This window comes from Salmo salar, chromosome 23 (genome assembly GCF_965601325.2).
Source record: "Salmo salar chromosome 23, fSalSal1, whole genome shotgun sequence".
Lineage (NCBI taxonomy): Eukaryota > Metazoa > Chordata > Actinopteri > Salmoniformes > Salmonidae > Salmo > Salmo salar.
In genome coordinates this window covers 6,682,518-6,709,453 of record NC_138313.1, presented here as the reverse complement: position 1 = coordinate 6,709,453, position 26,936 = coordinate 6,682,518, and the positions used below count along the sequence as shown (strand labels likewise).

Genomic DNA, 26,936 nt, shown 5'->3' with positions numbered 1-26,936 from the left:
GCTTGCTGTTTGGGGTTTTAGGCTGGGTTTCTGTACAGCACTTTGAGATATCAGCTGATGTACGAAGGGCTATATAAAAATAAATTTGATTGATTGATTGATTGAATTAGCCTTTTAAAATGCTAACCTTGGATTAGCTAACACAATGTGCCATTGGAACATGGTCAGCCACCTTGGGCGGCTGACCATGTCGCCTATAATGGTTGCTGGCCTATGTAGATATTTCATAAAAAATCTGTTGTTTCCAGCTACAATAGTGCGTCCTCCGAAACACAACCCAACCAAGCCGCACTGCTTCCTGACACAACGCACATCCAACCCGGAAGCCAGCCGCACCAATGTGTCGGAGGAAACACTGTACACCTAGCGACCTGGTCAGCATGCACTGCGCCCAACCCGCCACAGGAGTCGCTAGTGCACGATGAGACAAGGATATCCCTGCCGGCCAAACCCTCCCTAACCCGGACGACACTGGGCCAATTGTGTGTCACCCCATGAGCCTCCCGGTCGCGGCCAGCTGCGGCAGAGCCTGGGGTCAAACCGAGAATCTCTGGTGGTACAGCTAGCACTGCGATGGAGTGCCTTAGACCACTGCGCCACCCGGGAGACCCCTGACCCCAAACTTTTGAACAGTAGTGTATATATTCACAGTATTATGAATGAATTGTGGTTTATTTGGTAGAATTTCATATTGTGACTGATTTTACTAATTGCATTAGTAGTGTACAAAGCCAGAGGTGTGCTATTTGATAGATTCCCCTGCTCTCTCTACCTCGGGCTTCCAGTGGGGAGACCTGAGGTCAACCTACCCCAGCCCCCCTCCCCATCTTGTATTTTTGAGTGGGAGACCTTCCCAGGCAGTAGCCTGCCTAGCTCACAAACTAGAATCAGGGAGCCCACTCTGACAAGGTTAATTGACCTACAGTCCCACACGGTGACATGATATCATTGATGTGACGTGCAAATGAGCGATAGAAAACCAATAGCGCAAATGTCACCATTCCCCCAAAAATTGTGTGGGCGCCCCGTGCCGCCCCCGGCAAGATGCCACCTTGGGCGGCTGACCATGTCGCCTATAACTAAATCCGCCACTGTGGTACAGAGATAAGGTAGTCATTCAAAATCATGTTAATCACTATTATTGCCCACAGATTTAGTCCATGCTACTTATTATGTGACTTAAGATTTTTACTCCTTAACTTATTTAGGCTTGCCGTAAAAAAGGGGGTAAATTCTTATTGGCTCAAGGCATTTCAGCTTTTCATTTTTTATTAATTTGTAAACATTTTGAAAAACATATTTCCACATTGACATTATGGGGTATTGTTTGTAGGCCAGTGACAAAAAAACGAAATGTAAATTCATTCTGTAGCACAACAAAATGTAGAATAAGTCATGGGGTGTGAACCCTTACCGAAGGCACTGTATGTACTTTACCGACCGTGCTGTGCTGGTCCAGGGGTTAGAAACTGCCAGCCAGTCGACCGTGGTGGTCCCCCATGACAGATGAAAGAGAAACCCGGTGCAGCTCACACTCCATGATGTCACAACTACGTCAAATTATTTTGAAGTGGTCTTTTTAAGTTTGCAGGAAATAAGGGAACGTTTCCAGCTGGTTTTAGCTTTGTCATCATGAAGCCCACCGAGACGGTCTTTGTTAAAAGCACAAAAGACACATCTTCCCAAAAAACAGTACTTTTAAATAAATTCCAGACTCAAAACAAACTGCACTTACTGGTAGGCCTAAATATCATTTATGAGAATGGACACACCCTAATATTACTGGGGCATTAACATTTACTGTAACACGTCTAATGGGCCGTGTCTAGACAGTTGGCCTTTTGCCTCTTATTGAAGAGAAAGGATAACATAAACACACTACTTCCCATTGGGTCAGACATGCTGGACCTGACCACTCTATCTGCCAGTTTCCAGTCTGTGTCAGATGTGTGAGAAAGGATTGCTCACTGTGTCGGGAGTGCATGTGGTGGAATCTGACTAACTGGAATAGAATAGCGCTGTGTAGTGTCAGAGAAAGTGTGAGTAAAATGGGAAGAGTGTGTGAAGCACTCTCTAATGTCCTCAGATGTGTGACCCGGCTGACCTTACATGTACCATCCAGACACATCCATGCACACCCTCCGAAGCAATGGCGAAAGCTAGTCTTACTGGGGTCTGACACATAATGAAAAAACATTGCAAACCAAATTCTTGACAATTTAAAAACATTAACATGTAGTGTGCGTGCGTTTGCATCTATCAGGTGCACATACTTGTCAGTACATACACACAAAAAGTAGGTCATAAAGTGGAGGTGGTGCTTTGTTTTTGAATCCAGGTATGCTGTTCACTTGCGCTATATGAAATTGGATTTCCATGCAATCATGGCTTTATATAATACTGTATGTTTTCTTGAATTTGTTCTGGACCTTTGAAAATACCCCTGGTGGCATGTCTGGTGGGGTAAGTGTGTGTGTGTGTGTGTGTCAGTGCTGTGTGTAAGTTGACTATGCAAACAATTTGGAATTTCTAACATATTGTTTCTTATAAAGACAACTCTTAGCCAAGAGAAACTTCCATGCATATTATTGATATTAGCCCTCTGATTACAATGAAGAGCAAAACATGCCACTGTTCTTGGCCAGCTGCAGCTAAACTAGGTCCAACAGTTTCTTTGCAGCACTTGACCATATGACTGGACAATAATTAAGATAAAACTAGAGCCTGCAGGATTTGCTTTGTGGAGTGTGGTGTCAAAAAAAGCAGACCATCTCTTTATCACAGACAGACCTCTACCCATCTTTACAAACATTGAATCAATATGTTTTCAACCATGACAGTTTACAATCGAAGGTAACACCAAGTAATTTAGTCTCCTTAACTTGCTCAACACCTACATCATTCATTGCCAGATTCAGTTGAGGTCTAGAACTTAGGGAATGATTTGTACAAAATACAATGCTGTTAGTTTTAGAGATGTTTAGGACCAGTTTATTACTGTCCACCCATTCTAAAATTGACAGGAACTCTTTGTTTAGGGTTGCAGTGATTTCACTAGCTGTGGTTGCTGACACTATAGGGTTGAATCCGCAGCATACATGGACACACAGGCTTTGTTTAATTCCAGTGGCAGATCATTGCTAAAAACAGAAAAGAGTAGAGGCGAAGAGAGCTGCCGTGCAATACACCACACTTTACATGTTTAACATCAAAGAAGCTTCCATAAAATAAAAATTCTGTTCTATTAGATAGCTCTGAATCCACAATATAGCAGAGGTTGAAAAGCCACAACGCAAAAGTTTTTGAACAACAGGTGATGGTCAATAATTTCAAAGGCTGCACTGAAATCTAACAGTACAGCTCCCACATTCTTCTTATTATCAATGACTTTCAACCAATCACCATTAATTTGTGTCAGTGCAGTACATGCCGAGTGACCTTCTCTATAAGCATACTGAAAATCTGTTAATTTGTTTACAGAGAAATAGAATTGTATTTGGCCAACCAAATTGTTTTCCAACAGTTTGCTAAGAGCTGGCTGCAAGCTGATAGGTCGGCTGTTAGAACCAGTAAAGGCTGCTTTTCCATTCTTGGGTAGCGGAATTACTTTGGCTTCCCTCCAGGCCTGAGGACAAACACTTCAAGTTGTATTAATCGTATGTACAGGATATGCATGGTATACATCTTCCAACGAAATGCTTACTTGCAGGATCCTTCTCGAAAATGCAACAACAATAAGAAATAATAAAAAATAAGAATACAAACAAAGTAAATGTCAATAGAATATAATATATTTTTTAGCATAAGTGTAATACAGGAAGGCACACTTTATAGTCCAATATTGACATGTGTATGGGGAAGGGAGGACAGAAGTTGTGATGTGTGTGTGTGTATGTCTGTGTGGGTGTTTGCATGAGTGAGTGCATCAGTGGACGCTCCTCCGAGGAGGAAGGGGAAGACCATCCTCCTCAGTGAATTTCATAAAAATAGTCAAACATTACTAACTATATTCATGTCACCAAATAATTAATTAAAACACGCTGTTTTGCAATGAGTAGTAGCCTCAACAGAACTCTCTGGTGTAGCACATGGTGTAGCCGGAAGACAGCCAGTTTCCATCCTCCTCTGTGTACATTGACTTCAAAACAAAACCTAGGAGGCTCATGGTTCTCATCCCCTTCCATAGATGTACACATTAATTATACCAACTTCTGGAGGACGTCCTCCAACCTATCAGAGCTCTTGCAACATGAACTGACTTGTTGTCCACCCAATCAAAGGATCAGAGAATGAATGTACTACAGAAAGCATAAGCTACAGGAAAACTTTGAGTATCATGTAGAAACCTAAACCTATCGATGTTACATTGAGCTGGGTGAATGGAATATGAATGACAGTGTTACGGATACAGTTATCCTGAGTGTGTATTTCTTTTCTCTCCTTCTCCCCTCACAAGTGACAATCATCATTCCCCAATCAGAAGACACCTGCTCCTTTTCCAATACCCTATCACATCCCCTTGGTTTAAAAAAAAAAAATCACTCACTCACACACAAAAGGGGGTACCAAGACAAGTCACCCATGGGCATACACTACCTGTAGGAATACTTTGTCTAAGTACCCTAGTTAGAACTGGGTGGACCACCCACTGTATTTTATTGGTTAGATAGCTAGCGGTTATTGAAGTAGGCTAGTCTAGTTTAGGGGTGTTTTTGGATTATTGTTTCTTTCCTTGTGTCCAGCTCAGCCCCTCTTCCCGCCCCCCTTTACCGTGTGTTTTAAAATAAACCTATAGTCTTTGACGGTAGATTTAAGTTGTCTGTGGTTTTTGTTCTCACTGTTCCCTTTTCACTGTTATAATTTGCATGAGTTATGTTACGGGTCTCGTTTCCATCCCCCTTAGACTGCAGGGCCAAAGGGATTCGTAACAGACAGTTATCAAATATGCTGTAAAAGAAATAAAGCCATGCTCATAAAAAATCTAATCGTCCTACCTCATCTTAAATGGCACCGACCACCACTGGAGTGCATGTGTGCTAAGGTACCGAGAATCAGAGCAGGTTGTCAGTCCAGTTCATGTGTTCAGCAGTCTGATGGCTTATAGATATAGTTTCTATCAGACCTCATGCTCCGATACTGTCTGCCCGACAGTAAGGGAGAGAACAGCTCGTGGCTGGAGTATGTGAGGTCTTTGATGATGCTGCACACCTTTCTCAGGCACCTTTTCGAGTAGATGTCCTGGATGGGTGGGAGCATGGTCCCAGTGATGTACTGGGCTGTCTTCACCACGCTGGAGGGAGTGGATGGAGCAATTCCTGTACCAGGCCATGATACAACCGGTGAGGACACTCTCAATGCTGCAGCCAGAGTATTTGGAGAGGACCCGGCGTGAGATGCTGAATTTCTTCAGCCGGCTTAGAAAGTAGACACTGTTGCGCTCTCTTGACAAGTGTGATGGTGTTGTTGGTCCATGACAAGTCCTCGGTGACTCTTTACTGCAATCCCGTTGATGTGTATCTGAGCATGCTCCCTCCTTTGCTTCCCGAAGTCAACAATCACCTCCTTTGTTTTGCTGACGTTGAGGGAGAAGTTATTGTCATGACACCACATTGCAAGTTCACTTACAGTACCTCCTCCCTATAGGCTGACTGTTGGTTATCAGGCCTACAACTGTGGTGTCGTCAGCAACCTTGGTGATGGAGTTGGTGTCGTGCTAAGCCACGCGGTCATGGGTGAACAGGGAGCACAGCAGAGGACTGAGGACACCCCCCTGAAGGGACCCTGTGTTAAGAGTCAGTGTGGTGGAGGTGTTGTTGCCTGTTGTCTGCCCATCAACAAGTCTAGGATCCAGTTGCAGAGGGTGGTATCCAGACGCAGGGCTCTGAGCTTGCTGTCGAGTTTGGAGGGAACAATAGTGTTGCATGCTAAACTGTAGACAATGAACAGCAGGTATTCCTTTTGTTACAGCTGTGTGAATAGCGATGGACATGGCATCTTCTGTGGATCTGTTGGAGTGGTAGGCAAATTTTCCTCACGTCAGCATCGGAGCAGCAGGAGTCTTCCTTGATGGCTCGGTATTGTCTGCCTTAAAGCGAGCATACAATGTACTAAGCTCCTCTGGGAGGGAGGCTTCGATGGGCACCGCACAGCTGGATTTGCCTTTGTAGTCTGTGATAGTCTGTATTCACTGCGATGCGAGTCTGAGTTGTCGAACATCACTTCAAGTTTGAGTCTGTATTGTCTTTTTGCATCCCTAATGAATTTGCGGAGCTCGTACCTGCTTGACTTGTACGTGTTGCGCGCCACCGAGCCATCAGGGTTCGTTCTGCTGACATTGAATGCTGTAGTACGGGCTCTCAGCATTGTACAGATATCTCCATTCAACCAGAGTTTTTGGTTGGGGTATGTCCAGATTGTTATTGTGAGTACAACATCATAAACACATTTCCTAATGAAGCCTGTGACTGACAATGTATATTCCTAAATGTTGCTGGATGAGTCCTGGGAGGGTGAATCTTTGAAGATATTCCAATCAGTATTCTCAAAACCATCCTGCAGCATCCTCTGTCCAGCACTGCACTATTCTCTGTGTTGGTGGCTCCCTCTTGAGTTGCTGTATGTAGGCGGGGAGTAGGAACAAAGGGACGTGATCCGATTGGCCGACGTAGGGGCATTGTATGCATCATGAATGTTGTGTATACATAGTCAAGCACGCCGGATGCTCTTGTGGTGTATGATACATGTTGGTGATATTTATTTAAATTTTTTAGACAGTCTAAATTAAAGTCACCCGCCACAAAGACTGCTTCTGGGTGAGAGGATTCTTGCTGGCTAATGATCTTGTACAGTTCACGGAGTGCCGCCTTTGTGTTTGCTTGTGGAGGTATGTACACAGCTGTGATAACACATGTGAATTCCATCGGCATATAGTGGGGTTGGCATTTTAGCATCAGAAAATCCAGGTCGATTAAACAGGAGCTCGCAATGTTTTCAACTTCGGTATCAGGAATTGTTTATGAGGAAACATACCCCTTCCCCGACTCTTACCAGAAGCGGACGTTCGAGCCATTCGGAATATGGAGAAGCCGTCTGGTTGAATAGCAGAGTCGAGTGTATTGTCCGTAAGCCATGTCTCAGTAAAAATAAAGACACAGAATTTCCTGATGTCTCTCTGCGATTGAAACCTTGCTCTGAGTATACAAAGTTTATTTTCCAGCAATTGGATACTACGAAGAGGAGGCCGTGTAGCCTTTTCAGCCAAGCTTGGCGTGCTCCTTTCCTTCCTCTTTGTCATTACGCGACTATCATTAATGTGATGATTGCTATTTATCGAATAATTACCTACTACATTTAATAGATATTCAATTAAATTAACCAGAACAATTAACTCATTAGGAATTTGGGGCACCACAGGAAAAGCTCTTTAACGAGTTACTATCTCCCGACTTAAGAGATATTTATATAAATTTAGAGTTTACGTCAATAAGTCAATTATTACCTCAGTCTTTTTCTGAACATTGCACAATTCTTGAATATCTCCACGAACTCTAACCTAAGAGATCAATCAGCAATACACAAATTGGCTTAATTATTTATTTACTAACTAACTAAATCATCACACAGAATACGTAAACACACAGCACATGTTATTGATTACATGCATAATACAATGAAAACAGTGGACTAACAAAAGCTTGACCGTTGGGTTACGCAATGTAAGGGGGAGGGGTATGTAAGGAGAAGGAGAGACAAAGAGAGTCAACTTATCGTACATACATTTGGAAGCTATACTCATGGGAATATGAATACTTTGCACATGAACAACCGCTCATTCGGAAAATAAATGCAATGTATACATTTATGCGTAGATGTCTTTGTCATCTCTCTGTTGAACTCGATGGTTCTATGGGAAGTGGTTCGATGTAAGTCTCTGGTTGTCCACCAGAGGTCATAATGTCCTTAATTGTAGGCTTCTTTTGTTCTGGAGTGTTCGTTAGATACTTCAGATGTACGACACAGTGTTCAGAGGGATCTGACCTTCCCTTTGGTCGTCTTTCCCAGTTTTTTGGTGGCAAAGTCTCTCTGTGTAACAAAGGATTTTCAGCCTTCCAATCCTGCCGAAGCCAAAGGAAGAGTTTCTGCAAGGTATTTAAGTCATAAAACAGGCCAATCCTCAAACATTTGCCTAGCTGATGGGTTCTTTTGATCCTCACCAAGGTGAGAGAGTCATGACAGTCCCTCTCTGGTGGGTTCAACCTTGGAATGATTCTGCAAGTTGCAACCCAACATAAAAATGACCACGGGATGTCCTGGTTGTGGATCATCGTTGCAGTCCCTCTCTGGTGGTTTACCCTGGTAGGCTTTCTGAAAGCTGCCGACCACCACAAGAATGGCCAGGGGATATCCTGGTTGGGAATTGCCGTTCCGGACCAGTCATCCGGTTGTCCAGGCTGGTAGATCTAGGCAGTAACTGAGGCAGATGTTACAGTTTTTCTCCATTGGTTTGGCTCATTTCTTGAAACAGAAATTACATTCTCAAAACTCTAAGATCATTTGGCAAAACAGTCTTACAGTTCAGCACAACAGTATAGCTCACTTGCAAAAGCTCATATCTCTCCTAAAACTGTTCACTCATGCTTCAAAACTAAATTCCTTTCCCATATAAAGAGTCAGTGCCACGAAAATGGCAAAGATCCTTCTCAATTGCTTTGGCTCATTTCTTGAAACAGACCGGACGTTCTCAACACTCTTGGTGCTTTAACCAAAACTAAATTTCCTTCTCATTTAAACAGTCAGTGCCCCCAAAATGCTTAGTCCCTTTGGCATTGTGTAAGCACTGCAAGTCAAAATGTTTAGATGTTTTGTCACTATGGCAGAGGACCATTGAAATATCCCTCATGTCCACCTTTCAATCTTAGCCCAGTCATTCATTGACAATGGTTACTGTACTGTTTTTTGTCCAGCTAACAGAATACAATTGTGTATAAAACTGAAAAAAAGAAATAGGATTTTAGGGTAAGAGTAGCCTCCAAGGTTTGACATCACACATTGCACTCATACTGCCAAGGAAATTGTAACCATTATCATTCACACACAAAGTAACTTCCATACATCAGAGTAAAAAGAAAATGTATACAGCATAATATACTGTAATATAAACACACAAACAAAAAACAATGAAAATTATATGCAGCCTATAGTGCTGTAAATAAAGCTGGAGTTTCACAACTAACAGTTCTTCACTGGTCGCTGTCCCCACCCTCCCTCTCCTGACCACCATCCTCACCCTCCTGGCCATCCACACGCTGCTGTCTGTCTGGCCACAGATTCTCGTCCACATCACAGCGTATATTCTCCCTTGCGATGCAACGAGGGAAGAAACGGCGTGCATGTCGCAACCATCCCCTACACTGATCTCCTGTAATATCCTCACATGCAGCGTCCAATGCATGGAGCAGGGACCTCTGATCTTGAGCCCGATGCTCATACACTCTCCACCTCCAAGCGGAGAAATACTCCTCAATAGGATTGAGGAAAGGAGAGTAAGGAACACCATGACCATCCTTGGATGAGTAGTGAACCAGGCCCTGATGAGCGGGCCACGGTGGAAATTCACATTGTCCCATACAATGACATATTGTGGTAGGTGAGGTCCTACGAGACCTCTCTCATTTTCAGGGATCAAATCAAAATGAAGGCGGTCCAAGAAGATGAGGAGCTTCTGTGTATTGTATGGGCCAAGACTGGGGATGTGAGTGGCCACACCATTCTCAGATATGGCAGCACACATAGTTATATTGCCCCCTCGCTGGCCTGGGACATCCGCCGTGGCCCGGTGGCCAATAATATTACGGCCACGTCTTCGGCCCTTGGCCAGGTTGAAGCCAGCTTCATCCACAAACACGAGGATGTGATGGGTCTCGTTTCCTTCCAATGCCATTATTCTCTACAATAGCGTAAAAAAAGAAAACATCAAATCAGTCATACAGAAGAGTCATACACTACAGTTACAGACAATGTAGGCATAGGAATGTTCTATGTTCTCCACAAGTTCAATATACTACTGGCCACTACTCCAGTGGTTCCAAACCTGGGGTACATGTACCCCTATGCAGAGGTACTACAGGGGGTATTTGACAGAAAGGGGAGGGGGAAATCATCAATGACTAGACTTACTGAAATGTTACAGTAAAACCCACAGTATTAGATAGATTTACATGGGAGGCACTAATTGCAGCTCTTTGACCCCTTTTCTTATTGTATGTTATATTCTTCAAAATAAGGATTATAATGATAATTGCATCATACAGTAAGCTGCAGTTTTTAGGCGAAATGTTGAAGTCAGATAAATCAAATACTTCCATACCTGGATTACCTGGATACACAAATCAGGTAAAGTGGGTACTGAAGCCAAAAAAGTTTGGGAACCACTGCTTAATTGTAAAAAGGTTATAATGATGGACAACCAGTAACTGACTTACATGTACATACTGGTACCGCAGCTCTTTCACTCTATCAGAGTTCCTCTCAAATGGTACCCTGTAAATTTGCTTCATTGTCATCTGATGCTTCTTCAATATCCGGTCTATTGTGGAGTTGCTTATAGAGTTGACATTTTGGAATATGGCATTGTCTTGTAGGATTGCAGCGCGGATCTGTCTCAATGTGATGGCATTATTTGCCATCACCATGTTACAGATCTCTTGTTCTTGTTGTTCATTGAGAAGTTTTCCTCTGCCACCCGTGCAAGGTTGTCATCCAATCCTAGATATAGAAGTCAAAGGACAACACTCCATTCGTAATCTATACCTTATGTATTCCTTACAGAATGAGTTACCTATGTAATTGTATTGTTGTTTTACTTACAGTAACTTTACCACAATTCTAATGCATCACTGCACAGTGACTGGAATACTACTGTAAACTGTATCATCAATACTGTAGAAAATACACTATTCCATAGTTTATTTTCTCCAATGTTTTTCTTGTCATTTTTAGTATCATAACATCCCATTGAGGTAAGATATTACTGTAGGCCTATCACACACACACACACACACACACACACACTAAATGAATAGGTAAATGTGTAAATAAATATATTTCTTGCTCTATGCACAGTGTCCTATCCTCTACAACATATAATTCCATCATTGACTGACTACATACCTGTTTTCCCTGCGAAAGGTTTGGATGATGGAGGAGACTGTTGAGCGAGGCACATTAGGCTGCACTCGGCGACCTGCCTCCGCCATTGTGAGGCCATGGTTGATGACATGGTCTATAATTGTGGCCCGAATTTCATCCGGGACAGCATGGTGTCTTCGTGCTCCTCGGCCTCTTCCCCTATTCCACCACCACGCACCCTTACTACTCCTCCTCCTCCTCCTCTTCTTCTTCTTCCTCTTCCTCTTCCTCGAGCAGGCAGTTGCCCTTGTTCATTTACTTGGCCAGGTGCCTCCATGTTCAGAAATTGTACTGGTCCTGCATGGTCAAGCTCTTTACATACATGTTTGGCAGCATTCACAGTCATGGACAGCACCTGTCAGGTAACTAAACATACTGTTTGATTGGTCATCTGAGATGTGTGAAACTCCTCCTTCGTTAGTCAAGTTTCACCTGACTGTCAATTGCTGTAATAAATTTATCAAATGTTCCAAGGGATTCATATATGGTATTCATGGTATTATGTTCTTGACTAATTTTGACAATTGAACAGACTATTGTGCATGTGATGACTTAAACAATGAAATGACGCTGACACGTTTTGGAGCGAACAACCATTAGACTGAGAATCAACAATCAGTTTAGATCGATAAGATCTATTCACTTGGAAATTGTGCTAAATGTAGGCTACATGTACTTAATCATTTGCAAAGATGTACTGAGACATTGAGACATGTACTTAGACATTTGCAATTTGACAAAATGAATGAGAAATTCAATTCTGTTGTGAACAATTGCCAAGTGGTTTGGAGGTTTGTCCATGTAGTTTTGAGAATGTAATTTCTGTTTCAAGAAATGAGCCAAACCAATGAAGAAAAACGGTAATAACTTCTTACGGGTACGTGGGACTGTAGCGTCCCACCTGGCCAACATCCAGTGAAATTGCAGATACTAAATTCAAATATTTAACATTCTTGAAAATATGTGTTATACATCAAAATAAAGCTTAACTTCTTGTTAATCCAGCCACCATGTCAGATTTCAAAAAGGCTTTACGGTGAAAGCAAACCATACGATTATGAGGACAGCACCCCATATACAAACACATGAAAAATCATATTTCAACCAGGCAGGTGCAACACAAAAGTCAGAAATAGTGATATAAAAAAATGCCTTACCTTTGATCTTCTTCTGTTGGCACTCCAAAAGGTCCCAGTTACATCACAGATGGTCCTTTGTTCGATAATGTCCTTCTTTATATCCATAAAAACTCAGTTTAGCTGGCGCGCTTCAGTCAATAATCCACTCAGTTTCCCTCCATCAAAATGCATACAAATGAATCCCAAACGTTACTAATAAACTTTTCCAAACAAGTCAAACAACGTTTATAATCAAACCTTAGGTATCCTACTACGCAAATAAACGATAACATTTAAGACGGAGAATAGTATGTTCATTACCGGAGATAAATAAGAAAGAATGTGCTTTCCTCCATGCACTTGGAAACACTACAGCCAAAATGGGAGCCACCTAGAAAAACTACAATTTGAGCTATTTCTCCAAAAACCAGCCTGAAACGCTTTCTAAAGACTGACATCTAGTGGAAGCCCTAGGAACTGCAATTTGGGAGGACTTGGGCATATAATTATAGAACTAGCCATTGAAAATAGTGGTAAGCTGAATGTTTTGTTTTTGGGATGGTTTGTCCTCAGGGTTTCACCTGCCATATCAGTTCTGTTATACTCACAGACATAATTTTAACCGTTTTAGAAACTTGAGTGTTTTCTATATAAATCTACCAATTATATGCATAGCCTAGCTTCTGGGCCTGAGTAACAGGCAGTTTACTTTGGGCACGCTTTTCATCCAGATGTCAAAATACTGCCCCCTACCCCAGAGAGAGGTACACACACTCATAAAATACATAATTCAATTTCTTTCCCAAATGAGCAGTGTTGTGGCACTAACTGATGGTCATATGGGAAACTTGTTAATGGCTCTATCACTTCCTAAGTGTCAAAGAAAATGAAACAAAAATTAATAAAAGCATTAAAAAAGATATAGTTACCACAACTTAATCATCTAATTGGACTGTATTCTATATATGTCCAAGGTCTTGGCAAATGACTATAATGGCATTGTGTCTAATGTCATATCTAGGGCGTTCCTACTTAGCGGTGTGTTGTTCTAGGACACTATCCTAAGTTGATAACTACATGATAAGTCTACAGCTGTATGGCACTAGCTTCGGACAGTCTAAAGGGATGACCTATGGACCTCTGGGGAGAAACTGGTGAGTACTGTAGCTGTAGAGTCAAAGGCCTCAGTAAAGTTGAAAATGTACCCTAAGGCTGGTATTTTGCTCATTAAATGTTCTGTTGTACGTGTGTGTTTATGCTTACACAAGCGCACATGCCAAGGGAAAGAAAACCAAGTATCTTGGTAGCTGCAACCTGTTCAGAATGAGTCTGACGTCATCAGATAATTTCCATGTCAATGCCTGGAGGTCAGTAACAATTGATGCCGACCTCAAGACATATGTTAAGGGGACCTGTAGTAATTTTACTACAAGTCACTGTGTCTTACACCATTGTAGTGGCGGTAGGTATGAAGGAGTCTATTTCATAGCTATGTTATCCACAGAGGAGCTAACATCACGACGGAAGTACTCTAGAAGCACTGAACCAGTCGTACGCGGTGTGATCATGGTTCATGACTTCTAATAATGTTCCTCCTGAATGGAGGGGTCCATTTATTAGTGGCATGTGTGTTAACCATCAGGAGAATGTTTTGGAGATTCCCTTCCACGTGTTGCAATCTAAGTGATACCCTGGATAGGGTCTCGAGTGAGAGCGGGGATAATTTGAATGTTTACAACCTTGCTAAGGGTGTTAATTCTGGAGGACCTATTGTCTGGCAATTCCACACCTAGTCATAGTGATTTAACTTTTTCCCTTTTCTCAGATTTCTCACTTTAGTACTTATTACGTATTAGAACGTCTAGAGCACATCAATCTATGTTTTGATTGTCAATGAACCCTTTGTTACCCTTGTGCTCTGACACTGTGTGGGTTGGGTGTATGAACGTAGCGATCAGGTTGATTGTAGCGGTAGCGGTAGCTGGCGACGTACTTTATAGTAATTTCGACCACGGTGGGTATTGGTATCGCGGTTTCGTGGTAGAAACAGTTGTTGGGTGTCATCTCTCAACGCTCCAATACCTGATAATGCACCCTCTAATTGGAGTGAGTGCTCCTGTCCAAACTTCAAACCTGAGATGTCAGGGTTCGCAGTGCTGCGCACTTTTGATGCGTCTTAAGCCATGCTCGCAAACTCTCTGAGTTCTAAGATTGGCAAACCAAAGTGGGCCGTAGGGCCCAAGTAGGTAATGAAGTTGGGATACATGTTCGACGAAACATTTGTTTGAATGGTAACAGCTCTTCCATTCCTGTTTCAGTGAGTAAGCCAAAGTAAGCTAAACGAAGCCTATCATAGTAAGCTTGTGAGTGTTCATGCCGAGCTTGTTTGACAGTGTTAGCCAGTGAGCTGTTGTGTTTTCGAGTCGCAGAACCACTGAATTATATTTTCAAAGCCGTGGCAAGTTTAGCGTAGTAGTTTTGCATGTGTTGTTGTTGTAGACGAATGAACCTTGTCACGTGTCTAGTCGACGTTCGACCTCAACAGGTAAAGCCTGTCAGAACCTGTAGTGTTCAGGTAGCCATCCAAGGCGTCCTCTGTCTGCTAGGAATGCCTCAGTGTCGTTTGGCTTACAGTGGTTGCTCCACTGACAGTTTTCCAATTATGCTGCAGTACTTAGAGGTCATGTGTAGTTTAGTACGGTACCCAGCGTCACCACTTCATTGCTCCAGACCAGTGCAAGGGGGAGTTAGAGCACTGATTATGCTTTTGGGTCCTACTGTGTCTCTAACTGACAATGAATGGGCAACATAAACCTAAATATAAACTGATAACTGTGCCCGACTTCAGTATTACTTCTTAAAACTGTTATTACACTTTTTTTGATTTTTTGCTCTTACTGAAGTACTGTATGTCACTCCCGACCGGTCACGTTGTACAGCGCCTAAGTGGCGCAACGGTCTAAGACACTGCATAGCTGTGCAAGCTGTGTTGCTACAGATGCTGGTTCCATACCTGTGCTGGCCTTGACTGGGAGACCCAGGAGTTGACTGTAGGTTTTTGGTTTCTCTCTAATTCTAAATAACTGGCTTTATTTACAAATTAGTAACAATGTCTCACCCCATGTTCAAGAATGGCTTTTTTCCTCGCAAATTTTACGTTACCTGAAAACGAAATCTCCAAAATATTGTTATTTTTTAAACAAAGCGATTATTATTAGTATTATTAATGTAGAATTATATAAAAGCCCCTTGGATATTTTCACAGATATATTATTAACCATGTTACTAGTAGGACAATATATTTAGGCCATATTGGTCATGTCTCCCGAGTGGCGCACAATGTTATTGCCTTGCTGTTCTCCAGCTGTATCCACTGAAAGCGCGCGAGGTTCAAGGCACGAGGGTACGGGGCCGCAAAGCCGCGCACAGAAGACAGACCTATCCCATGGGGAAGGGAGGAAGAGGAGGAGGGAGGGGGGTGGACCCCCACCTCCCCACATTGGGTAGCACAGAGCGACACTTTCATGGGCATTGCACTAATAATGGAGCTGACTAGCAGGTAACTGGACAATAGACTTGCCTACATGGAGGGTAGGGGAGAATTCTATCGTCAAATGTATTTAAGTTAGGTTCTAAGTTAATAATAATATAATAATAAATACTTATTTATCACATCCGACCGTGATTGGGAGTCCCATAGGGCGGCGAACAATTGGCCCAGTGTTTCTCTCCCTCTAAAAACAGAAATGTTTTGGCCTTCACAAATATTATTTTGGCCTTTATTCAGATTACAATCGCTCATTTTTTTTTTTTGAAAACGAAATAACCTCCATGTCAGGCGTGTGCGTACTGGTGGTGAAGTCAGGTGCAGGAGAGCAGAGAATTGTGAACAGGTGCACACTTTATTAAGGCAGGAGAGATATACAGATGGACGCAGCTGCGTCAAAAGCCTCCTCCAGCCAACAAGGCAAAGTGTATAGCGCGCACAAATGTCACAACATAAATGTGTAGCAATACAAATACGCTTCGTGAAAACACATGGAAAACAACAAACCTTTAGCCTAGTGCGTACAACACGTAACACAAAAATAATTTCACACAAAGACATGAGGGGGAACAGAGGAATAAATACAATTAGTGTGATTGGGGAATGCAAACCAGGTGTGAATGGAACAAGACAAAACCAATGGAAAAATTGAAGAATGGAGCGGCGATGGCTTGAAAGCCGGTGACGTCGACCGCCGAACGCCGCCCGAAAAAGGAGAGGGGCCGACTTCGGCGGAAGTCGTGACTCTCCAAAATATCGTTATATATTATCAAGTTGATGGCACAGTCACCTACATAAAGCTGAGTGACTCACCCATTCATGGCTTTGGGTCAAAATAAATAAGTACCAAAATTCTTTCTGATAGCCTTTAATAAATAAATGTTCTGGTTATCCTGACCTGGACACCATGTACATTATAATAATCCATTACGGGCTATTAGCAGAACAATTTACCTTTACCAACACCTCTCTGTATTTTGATACTTTGTGGATGGGGTCTCCCCAGTGGTGCAGCTGTCTAAGTCACCGCATCGCAATGCAAAATGCGTTGCTACAGATACACGTGCAGGCCGCCACCGGGAGACCCATGAGGCGGCTTTTGGTTTTAATTTAGAATCCTCTACATGTAATTATTGGCGGAGAGTCACGTCATATTTTTCGATATACTGTAGGTCTACCGTAGGCGACATGAGTCTCACTAGTGTTGAGTAATGTGCTGTTAAAAGTGGTTTAGGTCCTATTTAAAGAGCATATTGAAGTTAGAAGCAATAGCCTACAACTATTTTAGCACCGTTTTGCAGTGCTCTGAGAGAAGCATGGGGACTGGTCTTGATAAATCAATGAGATTTTATTTTCACTGAACCTCCGTTTTGGTATTGGTTAGACTACAATTATGGTGTACAAATGTTATGCTCTTAGTGTAACATTTATTTAACTAGGCAAGTCAAATTCTTATTTACAAGGACAGCCTACTCCTTCCTCCCTGTTGGGGAATTGTACCCCAGTCTCCCGTGTGCCTGCACAACATGGGGATGCTTTAGCTAAATAGCCCAGTACTGTATAGCCTACACCCAACTGTCACTTTGTACAGCACCATATTTTCCATTCCATCCTAAAGGTAACCCAGAGGGTTTTTCGTTTTTCTTGGAATATAAACACCATAATATTAATCAAATTAATCACAAACTCTAAAAATAATTGGAAAGGTTGATACAAATTAATTGATGTCGTTACAATAAAGAAAGTAAACAAGATGCTGTGTTTTTATTTACAGTAGTGATGGACAGCTGGTGCCATTTTGAAAACAGGTTTTCAAACACTTGTAGCCCGATTAGCAGGACAATACTCTTTATAGCCCGGCTACTGTAGGAGTGAACATCCCCCTACCTACAATGTGTTCAATGCTTAAGTATTAAGTACTGAAGTGTTACATTTCTAACTAAAAACAGCGGTACAGTATTTCTTCATCAACATCTTTATGCTTTCGTTAATAAAATAACTAGAAAAAAAGACTTTCAAAATGCAGATGGTTATTTAAAGTACATTTTAGTTGCACTTCCACCCAGCTCCCCAACCACAGGTAAAACCTTGCTGAGATGATCAATGTATTTGTTGCATTGTAGCATCTCAATTTCTCTAGAGAAAACATCTTGATGGCCTCAAAAGTTTGGACACACCTACTCATTCCAGGGTTTGAAGTTTCTAAAACTGTTTGAATGGTGTCTGTGAGTATAACAGAACTCATATGGCAGGCAAAAACCTGAGAAAAAAATCCAACCAGGAAGTGGATTTTAGTTTTTCCAAGACTGGGCCTATTCAGTATACAGTGACTTCGGGTTCAATTTGCACTTCCTAAGGCTTCCACTAGATGTCAACAGTCTTTAGAACGTGTTTCAGGCTTTTGCAGTCAACAGAGAGCGAACAAGACCTCCTGGAGTCTGATGACCGAGAGAATGACAGGCCACAATTACGCGCTTTCATGTGAGGAGGTAGCTGTGTTCCATAATGTTTTTCAAGACATTGGAATCGTCCGGTTGGAATATTACTGAAGTTTTACGTTAAAAAAGGCCCTAAAGATTGATGTTTTACAACGTTTGACATGTTTCAACGAACGTAAATATAACTTTTTGTCGTGAAATTTTCGGCGCGCTTCCTACATTTGGAGTAGCTTACTGAACGTGCAAAAAACAAGGAGTTATTTGGACATAAATTATGGACTTTATCAAACAAAACAACATTTATTGTGGACCTGGGATTACTGGAAGTGCCTTCTGATGAAGATCAAAGGTAAATTAATATTTCTAATGCTATTTATGATTTTAGATGACTCCAAAATGGCGGGTATCTGTATTGCCTGGTGTATTTTTCTGAGCACAGTACTCAGATTATTGCAAAGTGTGCTTTCCCCGTGAAGCTTTTTTTAAATCTGTCACAGCGGTTGCATAAAGGAGATGTTCATCTATAATTCTTTGAATAACAGTTTAATATTTTATCAACGTTTATGATGAGTATTTGTGTAAATTGTTGTGCTGATTCACTGGCAGTATTGGAGGCAAAATATTTTCTGAAAGTCACGCGCCAAAGTAAAATGCTGTTTTTGGATATAAATATGAACTTTATCGAACAAAACATAAATGTATTGTGTAACAATGTCCTAGGAGTGTCATCTCATGAAGATCGTCAAAGGTTAGTGCTTCATTTCGCTGTGTTTTGGGTTTTATTGACACATGTCCTTGCTTGGAAAATGGCTGTGTGATTATTTTTGTCTATGTACTCTCCTAACATAATCAAAATGTTTTGCTTTCGCTGTAAAGCCTTTTTGAAATCGAACAATGTGGTTACATCAAGGAGACGTGTATCTTTAAAATGGTGTAAAATAGTCGTATGTTTGAGAAAGTTGAATTATGACATTTTGTTGTTTTTGAATTTGCCGCCCTGATATTTCACTGGCTGTGTCCCGCGTCCCACCTAGCCCATAGAAGTGAAACAAATATAAATATACAGTTGAAGTCAGAAGTTTACATACACTTAAGTTGGAGTCATTAAAACTTGCTTTTCATCCCCTCCACAAATTTCTTGTTAACAAACTATAGTTTTGGCAAGTCGGTTAGGACATCTACTTTGTGCATGACACAAGTCATTTTTCCAACACTTGTTTAGAGACAGATCATTTCACTTATAATTCACTGTATCACAATTCCAGTGGGTCAGAAGTTTACATACATTAAGTTGACTGTGCTTTTAAACAGCTTGGAAAATTCCAGAAAATGGTGTCATGGCTTTAGAAGCTTCTGATAGGCTAATTGATATCATTTGAGTCAATTGGAGGTGTACCTGTGGATGTATTTCAAGGCCTACCTTGAAACTCAGTGCCTCTGTTTGACATCATGGGAAAATCAAAAGAAATCAGCCAAGACCTCAGAAATAAAATTGTAGACCTCCACAAGTCTTGTTCATCCTTGGTAGCAATTTCCAAACACCTGCAGGTACCAAGTTCATGTGTACAAACAATAGTATGCAAGTATGAACACCATGGGACTACGCAGCCGTCATACGCCTCAGGAAGGAGATGCGTTCTGTCTCCTATAGATGAATGTACTTTGGTGCGAAAAGTGCAAATCAATCCCAGAACAACAGCAAAGGACCATGGGGACAAAGATCGTACTTTTTGGAGAAATGTCCTCTGGTCTGATGAAACAAAAATAGAACTGTTTGGCCATAATGACCATTGTTATGTTTGGAGGAAAAAGGGGGAGGCTTGAAAGCCGAAGAACACCATCCCAACCGTGAAGCACTGGGGTGGCAATATTATGTTGTGGGGGTGCTTTGCTGCAGGAGGGACTGGTGCACTTCACAAAATAGATGGCATCATGGGGTAGGAAAATTATGTGGATATGTTGAAGCAACATCTCAAGACATCAGTCAGGAAGTTAAAGCTTGGTCGCAAACGAGTCTTCCAAATGGACAATGACCACAAGCATAATTCCAAAGTTGTGGCAAAATGGCTTAAGGACAACAAAGTCAAGGTATTGGAGTGGCCATCACAAAGCCTCAATCCTATAGAAAATTTGTGGGTAGAAATGAAAAAGCTTGTGCGAGTAATGAGGCCTACAAACCTGACTCAGTTACACCAGCTCTGTCAGGAGGAATGAGCCAAAATTCACCCAACTTATTGTGGGACGCTTGTGGAAGGCTACCCAAAACGTTTGACCCAAGTTAAACAATTTAAAGCCAATGCTACCAAATACTAATTGAGTGTATGTAAACTTCTGACCCACTGGGAAAGTGATGAAAGAAATAAAAGCTGGAATAAATAATTCTCTGAACTTTATTTCTGACATTTCACTTCCTAAAATAACGTGGTGATCCTAACTGACCTAAGACAGGGACTTTTTACTAGGATTAAATGTCAGGAATTGTGAAAAACTGGAGTTTAAATGTATTTGGCTAAGGTGTATGTAACTTCAGACTTCAACTGTATGTGACTCACCACCTGGATTCGGTCTTATGTAGCAAAATTTAAATTTCTGTTTTTGTACATTGGCTAAAAGTAGAGAGTCAGAGCTACAACAAATGGTATATCATACACTGCATTTAAGGAAACAATGGGAAATTAATTCTGCTTTGAAAGTTGATAAACTTGTAAACTCACTTTTGAGAAAACTGTCTGTTTTGGTACTACTATTTGTCTACACCCATTCAGCATTGCTCACACCCTCTTAAGCCTTAGCCCCACCCATCTCTTTAAGGGTTGATCTGAGCATTCTGTACTAACTTGCCAGCTTCATCCAGACATCGAGAGAGAGAGAGAGAACAGGTCACTGAACATTACTCGCCCTAGCAGAGCTGGTTAGGCTGTTATGTTATCCAGAGCGCTGATGACTGCAACTGTGCTGTCAGATTGTCCGTTGGTAATTTCAGAGCGTTTCTTGTTCAGAGGGCACACTGGACTCTCTGGCCAATAAGTAGGGTTGAGCCGAAAGCTCTGACCTCACAACAACAGTCAAGCACCCAAGCTAACTGGCTAACATTGGCTAGCTACTTCCAGGCACATAATGAGAACACCCCACTCTGACCATTTTACTCACCCTAACAGAGCTGGTATCCAGAGCGTTGGTGACTAACTGTGCTGCTGGCAACAATTGAATTACGCTTTGTTGCCGACGTTAACTGACACTGGACATATTCAACGGGTGTTGAGCATAAAAATGAATCAGTTATTCTGCGCTCTGGCACACTAAGACGAGAGTCTTTAGTTAAGAAATGTAGCTAGCTAGGTAAACTATGAATCCCAACGCATGACGTAACGTTAGTTAGCGGGCCAGCCAGCTAACGTTAGCTAGCTAGCTAACGGTACACTTTAACTTGAAATAAATACTTTATGTCGAGAGAATGTCAAGAGTGTGCAAAGCTGTCATCAAGGCAAAGGGTGGCTACTTTGAAGAATCTTAAATATAAAATATATCTTCATTTGTTTAACACTTTTTTGGTTGCTACATGATTCCATATGTGTTATTTAGTAAAAAAAAAAAAAATGTAGAAATAACTTTTGAATGGTACTGTATGTCAATTCGCAAAGTCTTCTCTGATAGCTTGACGTCGCTTCTGCCAGCATTCTGGCTCTCACTTCTGGGCTTTCTCCCGCTTCAGGAACATTTTGTTCTGGATCTCGTTGAGTGAGAGGGACACAGAACAGCGTGAGGGATTCTCCTTCCTGTACATAATGCTCTCCTTAATTGCCTCTTTTATCACCTAGAGAGGTGGATGGAGGAGGTGGAATGGATTAAACACTGTATTAACCTACACATGGTTAGTCAATTGACCGTTAACAAGCAATCATAATGAATTCAAATGTGGTTATAGGTTAGATTAAAGAAAACAATCAGCATAGGCCTACACACAGGTGTTTGATGTCCGGGGGACCCATAATTAGTGATGGATAATTGAGCAAACTTTGATGTTGCTGGAATGTTTAACATACATTACATCTGGCTGGCTGAACTGACATTTACGTTGTTGAAATATTGTTTTACATACATTAGTTTTGGCTAACCGAACTCACCACTTTGTTGAGGGTGGTTTGAACAGGAGTCAGGATGCACATTACCATCTACCACATACAGTACTAATGTCATATTGGGAAACCCCTTCAGTCCCTGCATTTTAGTTCTGACCGACTGAACTGACTTTTTGATTCGTGGGATCTTTTTACACACCCACACACAGTGCTTAAGAATCAATTTGACCTTGATATTGTAAAACACTTCACAATAACGCACCAACCACAGACAAAACTAGATGGCTCCACATCAACATATTTCCTGGCTCTTTTAAGAGCACTTAATTGTTCCAAAAACTGTCTGACCTAACATATTAGAGATGGATGTATAGTAGCCAGTGGTGATGTTGTTGAAGGCTGAACATACCTCGATGTTGTTGAGTGTATTGAACTCCATGAGGTCGTGGAGTTGTGTGAAGGCCTGGTTTGAGTACTGGAAGTTAAACGTGGAGTACGGCGTCTCGGGGTCATCAAAGATGTCAAAGTCAGCCATCTTCTTCTCCTGTTCTGTCTCACGAGGCACTCCTTCAAACACACAGCAAAGGGATGATATGTATTTCAGGATGATAGTGACTATGACTAACTAATAAATGGTCATATACAGCTAATAATAGCCTATATCATATGACTAATTCAGAACTACGGTTATTTCAGCCCCAACTCCAGTGGATTACGCACTGTCAATCCATTTTAACAATGGCGAAGTTACGTGATGTCTAGTCATTTGTGACTCACAACCTGGATTCGGTCTTATGTAGCAAAATTTGAAATCATGTTTTTGACATAGAACAAAAGTAGAGACAGAGCTATAAAATGGTATATCATACACTGCATTTTTGAGAAACAATGGGAAAGTAATTCTGCTTTGAAAGTTGATAAACTTAAACTCACTTTTGCAAAAATGGCATTTGAATGTTTTGGTATCTAGTGTAGAGCTCTTTGTTTACACCCATTCAGCATTGTTCACACTAGAGGTCGATCGATTATGATTTTTCAACGCCGATACCGATAATTGGAAGACCAAAAAATGTATTGATTAATCGGACGATTGTTATATATGTATTTGTAATAATGACAATTACAACAATACTGAATGAACAATGAACACTTTTATTTTAACTTAATATAATACATCAATAAAATGTATTTAGTCTCAAATAAATAATGAAACATGTTCAATTTGGTTTAAATAATGCAAAAACAAAGTGTTGGAGAAGAAAGTAAAAGTGCAATATGTGCCATGTAAAAAAAGCAAACATTTAAGTTCCTTGCTCAGAACATGAGAACATATGAATGCTGGTGGTTTCTTTTAACATGAGTCTTCAATATCCCCAGGTAAGAAGTTTTAGGTTGTAGTTATAATAGGACTATTTCCCTCTATACCATTTGTATTTCACATACCTTTGACTATTAGATGTTCTAATAGGTACTTTAGTATTGCCAGCCTAATCTCGGGAGTTGATAGGCTTGAAGTCATAAACACCGCAATGCTTGAAGCATTGCGAAGAGCTGCTGGCAAACGCAGTAAAGTGCTGTTTGAATGAATGCTTACGAGCCTGCTGCTGCCTACCACCGCTCAGTCAGACTGCTCTATCAAATCATAGACTTAATTATAATATAATAACACAGAAATACGAGCCTTAGGTCATTAATATGGTCAAATCCGGAAACTATCATTTCGAAAACAAAACATTTATTCTTTCAGTGAAATACGGAACCGTTACGTATTTTATCTAACGGGTGGCATCCATAAGTCTAGATATTCCTGTTAGATTGCACAACCTTCAATGTTATGTCATAATTATGTAAAATTCTGGCAAATTAGTTCACAACGAGCCAGGCGGCCCAAACTGTTGCATATACCCTGACTGCGTGCAATGAACGCAAGAGAAGTGACAGAATTTCCCTAGTTTAATATTGCCTGCTAACCTGGATTTATTTTAACTAAATATGCAGGTTTAAAAAATATATATACTTCTGTGTATTGATTTTAAGAAAGGCATTGATGTTTATGGTTAGGTACATTCGTGCAACGACTGTGCTTTTTTCGCAAATGCGCTTTGTTAAATTATCCCCCGTTTGGCGAAGTTGGTTGTCTTTGTTAGGAAGAAATAGTCTTCACACAGTTCGCAACGAGCCAGGCGGCCCAAACTGCTGCATATACCCTGACTCTGTTGCACAGAACGCAAGACAAGTGACACAATTTTCCTAGTTAAAAGAAATTCATGTTAGCAGGCAATAACTAAATATGCAAGTTTAAAAATATATACTTGAGTATTGATTTTAAGAAAGGCATTGATGTTTATGGTTAGGTACACATTGGTGCAACGACAGTGCTTTTTTCGCGAATGCGCTTGTTAAATCACCCGTTTGGCGAAGTAGGCTATGATTCAATGATAAATTAACAGGCACCACATTGATTAACCTCTCTAGGATAGGTGGCACCAAATCGTCTCACCTACGTAACAGCCAGTGTAATCCCGTGGCGCGTTATTCAAAAACCTTAGAAATGCAAAAACTTCAATTTTTCAAACATATGACTATTTTACACCATTTTAAAGACAAGACTCTCGTTAATCTAACCACACTGTCCGATTTCAAAAAGGCTTTACAACGAAAGCAAAACATTAGATTATGTCAGCAGAGTACCCAGCCAGAAATAATCAGACACCCATTTTTCAAGCTAGCATATAATGTCACATAAACCCAAACCACATCTAAATGCAGCACTAACCTTTGATGACCTTCATCAGATGACAACCCTAGGACATTATGTTATACAATACATGCATGTTTTGTTCAATCAAGTTCATATTTATATCAAAAACCAGCTTTTTACATTAGCATGTGACTAGCATGTGACTAGCATTCCCACCGAACACTGCCGGTGAATTTACTAAATTACTCACGATAAACGTTCACAAAAAGCATAACAATTATTTTAAGAATTATAGATACAGAACTCCTCTATGCACTCGATATGTCCGATTTTAAAATAGCTTTTCGGTGAAAGCACATTTTGCAATATTCTCAGTAGATAGCCCGGCATCACAGGGCAAGCTATTTAGACACCCAGCAAGTTTAGCACTCAGAAAAGTCACATTTACTATAAGAAAAATGTTATTACCTTTGCTGTCTTCGTCAGAATGCACTCCCAGGACTTCTACTTCAATAACAAATGTTGGTTTGGTTCAAAATAATCCATAGTTATAGCCAAACAGCGGTGTTTTGTTCGTGCGTTCAAGACACTATCCGAAAGGGTAAATAAGGGTGACGAGCATGGCGCAATTCGTGACCAAAAAAATCTAAATATTCCATTACCGTACTTCGAAGCATGTCAACCGCTGTTTAAAATCCATTTTTATGCCATTTTTCTCGTAAAAAAGCGATAATATTCTGACCGGGAATCTGCATTTAGGTAAACAGAGGAAAGAAAATAAAGCATTCGGTCGACTCGGGCACGCGCCTAAGCCCACAGTACTCTGAGCGGCCACTTGTCAAACGCGATAATGTGTTTCAGCCAGAGCCTGCCTCGATATCCTTCAGCTTTTTCCCGGGCTCTGAGAGCCTATGGGAGCCGTAGGAAGTGTCACGTTATTGCAAAGATCCTAAATCTTCAATAAAAAGAGCCCAGATGAAACACAACTTGTCAGACAGGCCACTTCCTGCATGGACTCTTCTCAGGTTTTGGCCTGCCATATGAGTTCTGTTATACTCACAGACACCATTCAAACAGTTTTAGAAACTTTAGGGTGTTTTCTATCCAAAGGCAATAATTATATACATATTCTAGTTACTGGGCAGGAGTAGTAACCAGATTAAATCGGGTACGTTTTTTATCCAGCCGTGTCAATACTGCCCCCTAGCCCTAACAGGTTAAATTCAACGCAGGACAAGCTAGATAAACTAGTAATATCATCAACCATGTGTAGTTAACTAGTGATTATGTTAAGATTGATTGTTTTTTTTACAAGATAGGTTTAATGCTAGCTAGCACCTTACTTGGCTCCTTGCTGCACTCGCGTAACAGGTAGTCAGCCTGCCACGCAGTCGCCTCGTGGAGTGCAACATAATCGGCCATGATCGGTGTCCAAAAATGCTGATTACTGATTGTTATGGAAACTTGAAGTCGGCCCTAATTAATCGGCCATTCCAATTAATCGGCCGACCTCTAGTTCACACCCTCTTAAGCTTTAGCCCTACCCATGTCGTTTCACTCTCGGAGCGTTCAGAGTGCACACTTGACGCTCTGGCCATTGATTTGTTTACCACTCACATGACAACATGTGAGTGGCCCTCGTCATGAGGCCCTAAACACTATAATTCAGTGTGTGAGGCAGCGCAGAGGCCAGGCCAGTGTATATATGTGTTCCTACGGCTGATGATGTATACCCTATTTACACACTGCTCTCCCAGCATAGTGAGAGATTCCCCCCATAGCACCTGGTCACAGATCTGCTCCTTATGGGTTCATAAGTCACCCCACTAGGCAACTCGTAAAATACCAATCCCACATATGGCCCAG

The 26,936-nt window shown here is 41.3% G+C and overlaps 2 protein-coding genes across 2 annotated transcripts in view; both read right to left on the bottom strand.

Annotated features, from left to right (window-relative positions):
• Positions 1–7,585: 7,585 nt before the first annotated feature.
• LOC123729872 (uncharacterized) lies at positions 7,586–15,943 on the bottom strand. Its single transcript, XM_045706417.2, has 3 exons — positions 11,170–15,943; positions 10,482–10,764; positions 7,586–9,946 (listed from the first exon to the last, which is right to left on the bottom strand). Exons 2-3 carry the CDS (start codon positions 10,689–10,691, stop codon positions 9,113–9,115), a joined length of 1,044 nt encoding a protein of 347 aa, XP_045562373.2. The 5' UTR covers positions 10,692–10,764; positions 11,170–15,943; the 3' UTR covers positions 7,586–9,112.
• A 245-nt stretch (positions 15,944–16,188) lies between these two features.
• LOC106583972 (cytosolic phospholipase A2) overlaps positions 16,189–26,936 on the bottom strand; it is a 73,494-nt gene continuing 62,746 nt past the window's right edge. The window contains exons 17-18 of the mRNA XM_014168697.3: positions 22,779–22,936; positions 16,189–22,104 (exon numbers count right to left, since the gene is read on the bottom strand). Coding sequence (XP_014024172.1) covers positions 21,976–22,104; positions 22,779–22,936 — 287 coding nt within the window. The 3' untranslated portion in view covers positions 16,189–21,975. The remainder of the gene's footprint in view (positions 22,105–22,778; positions 22,937–26,936) is intronic.

Bases quoted from the DNA above. Each gene is read 5' to 3' on its own strand.
- LOC123729872 (XM_045706417.2), bottom strand. From the start codon at position 10,691: ATGGTGATGGCAAATAATGCCATCACATTGAGACAGATCCGCGCTGCA. The intron at 9,947-10,481 runs GTAAGTCAGTTA...ACGCTATTGTAG, and splicing joins TGCGGTACCAGTATGTACAT to AGAATAATGGCATTGGAAGG.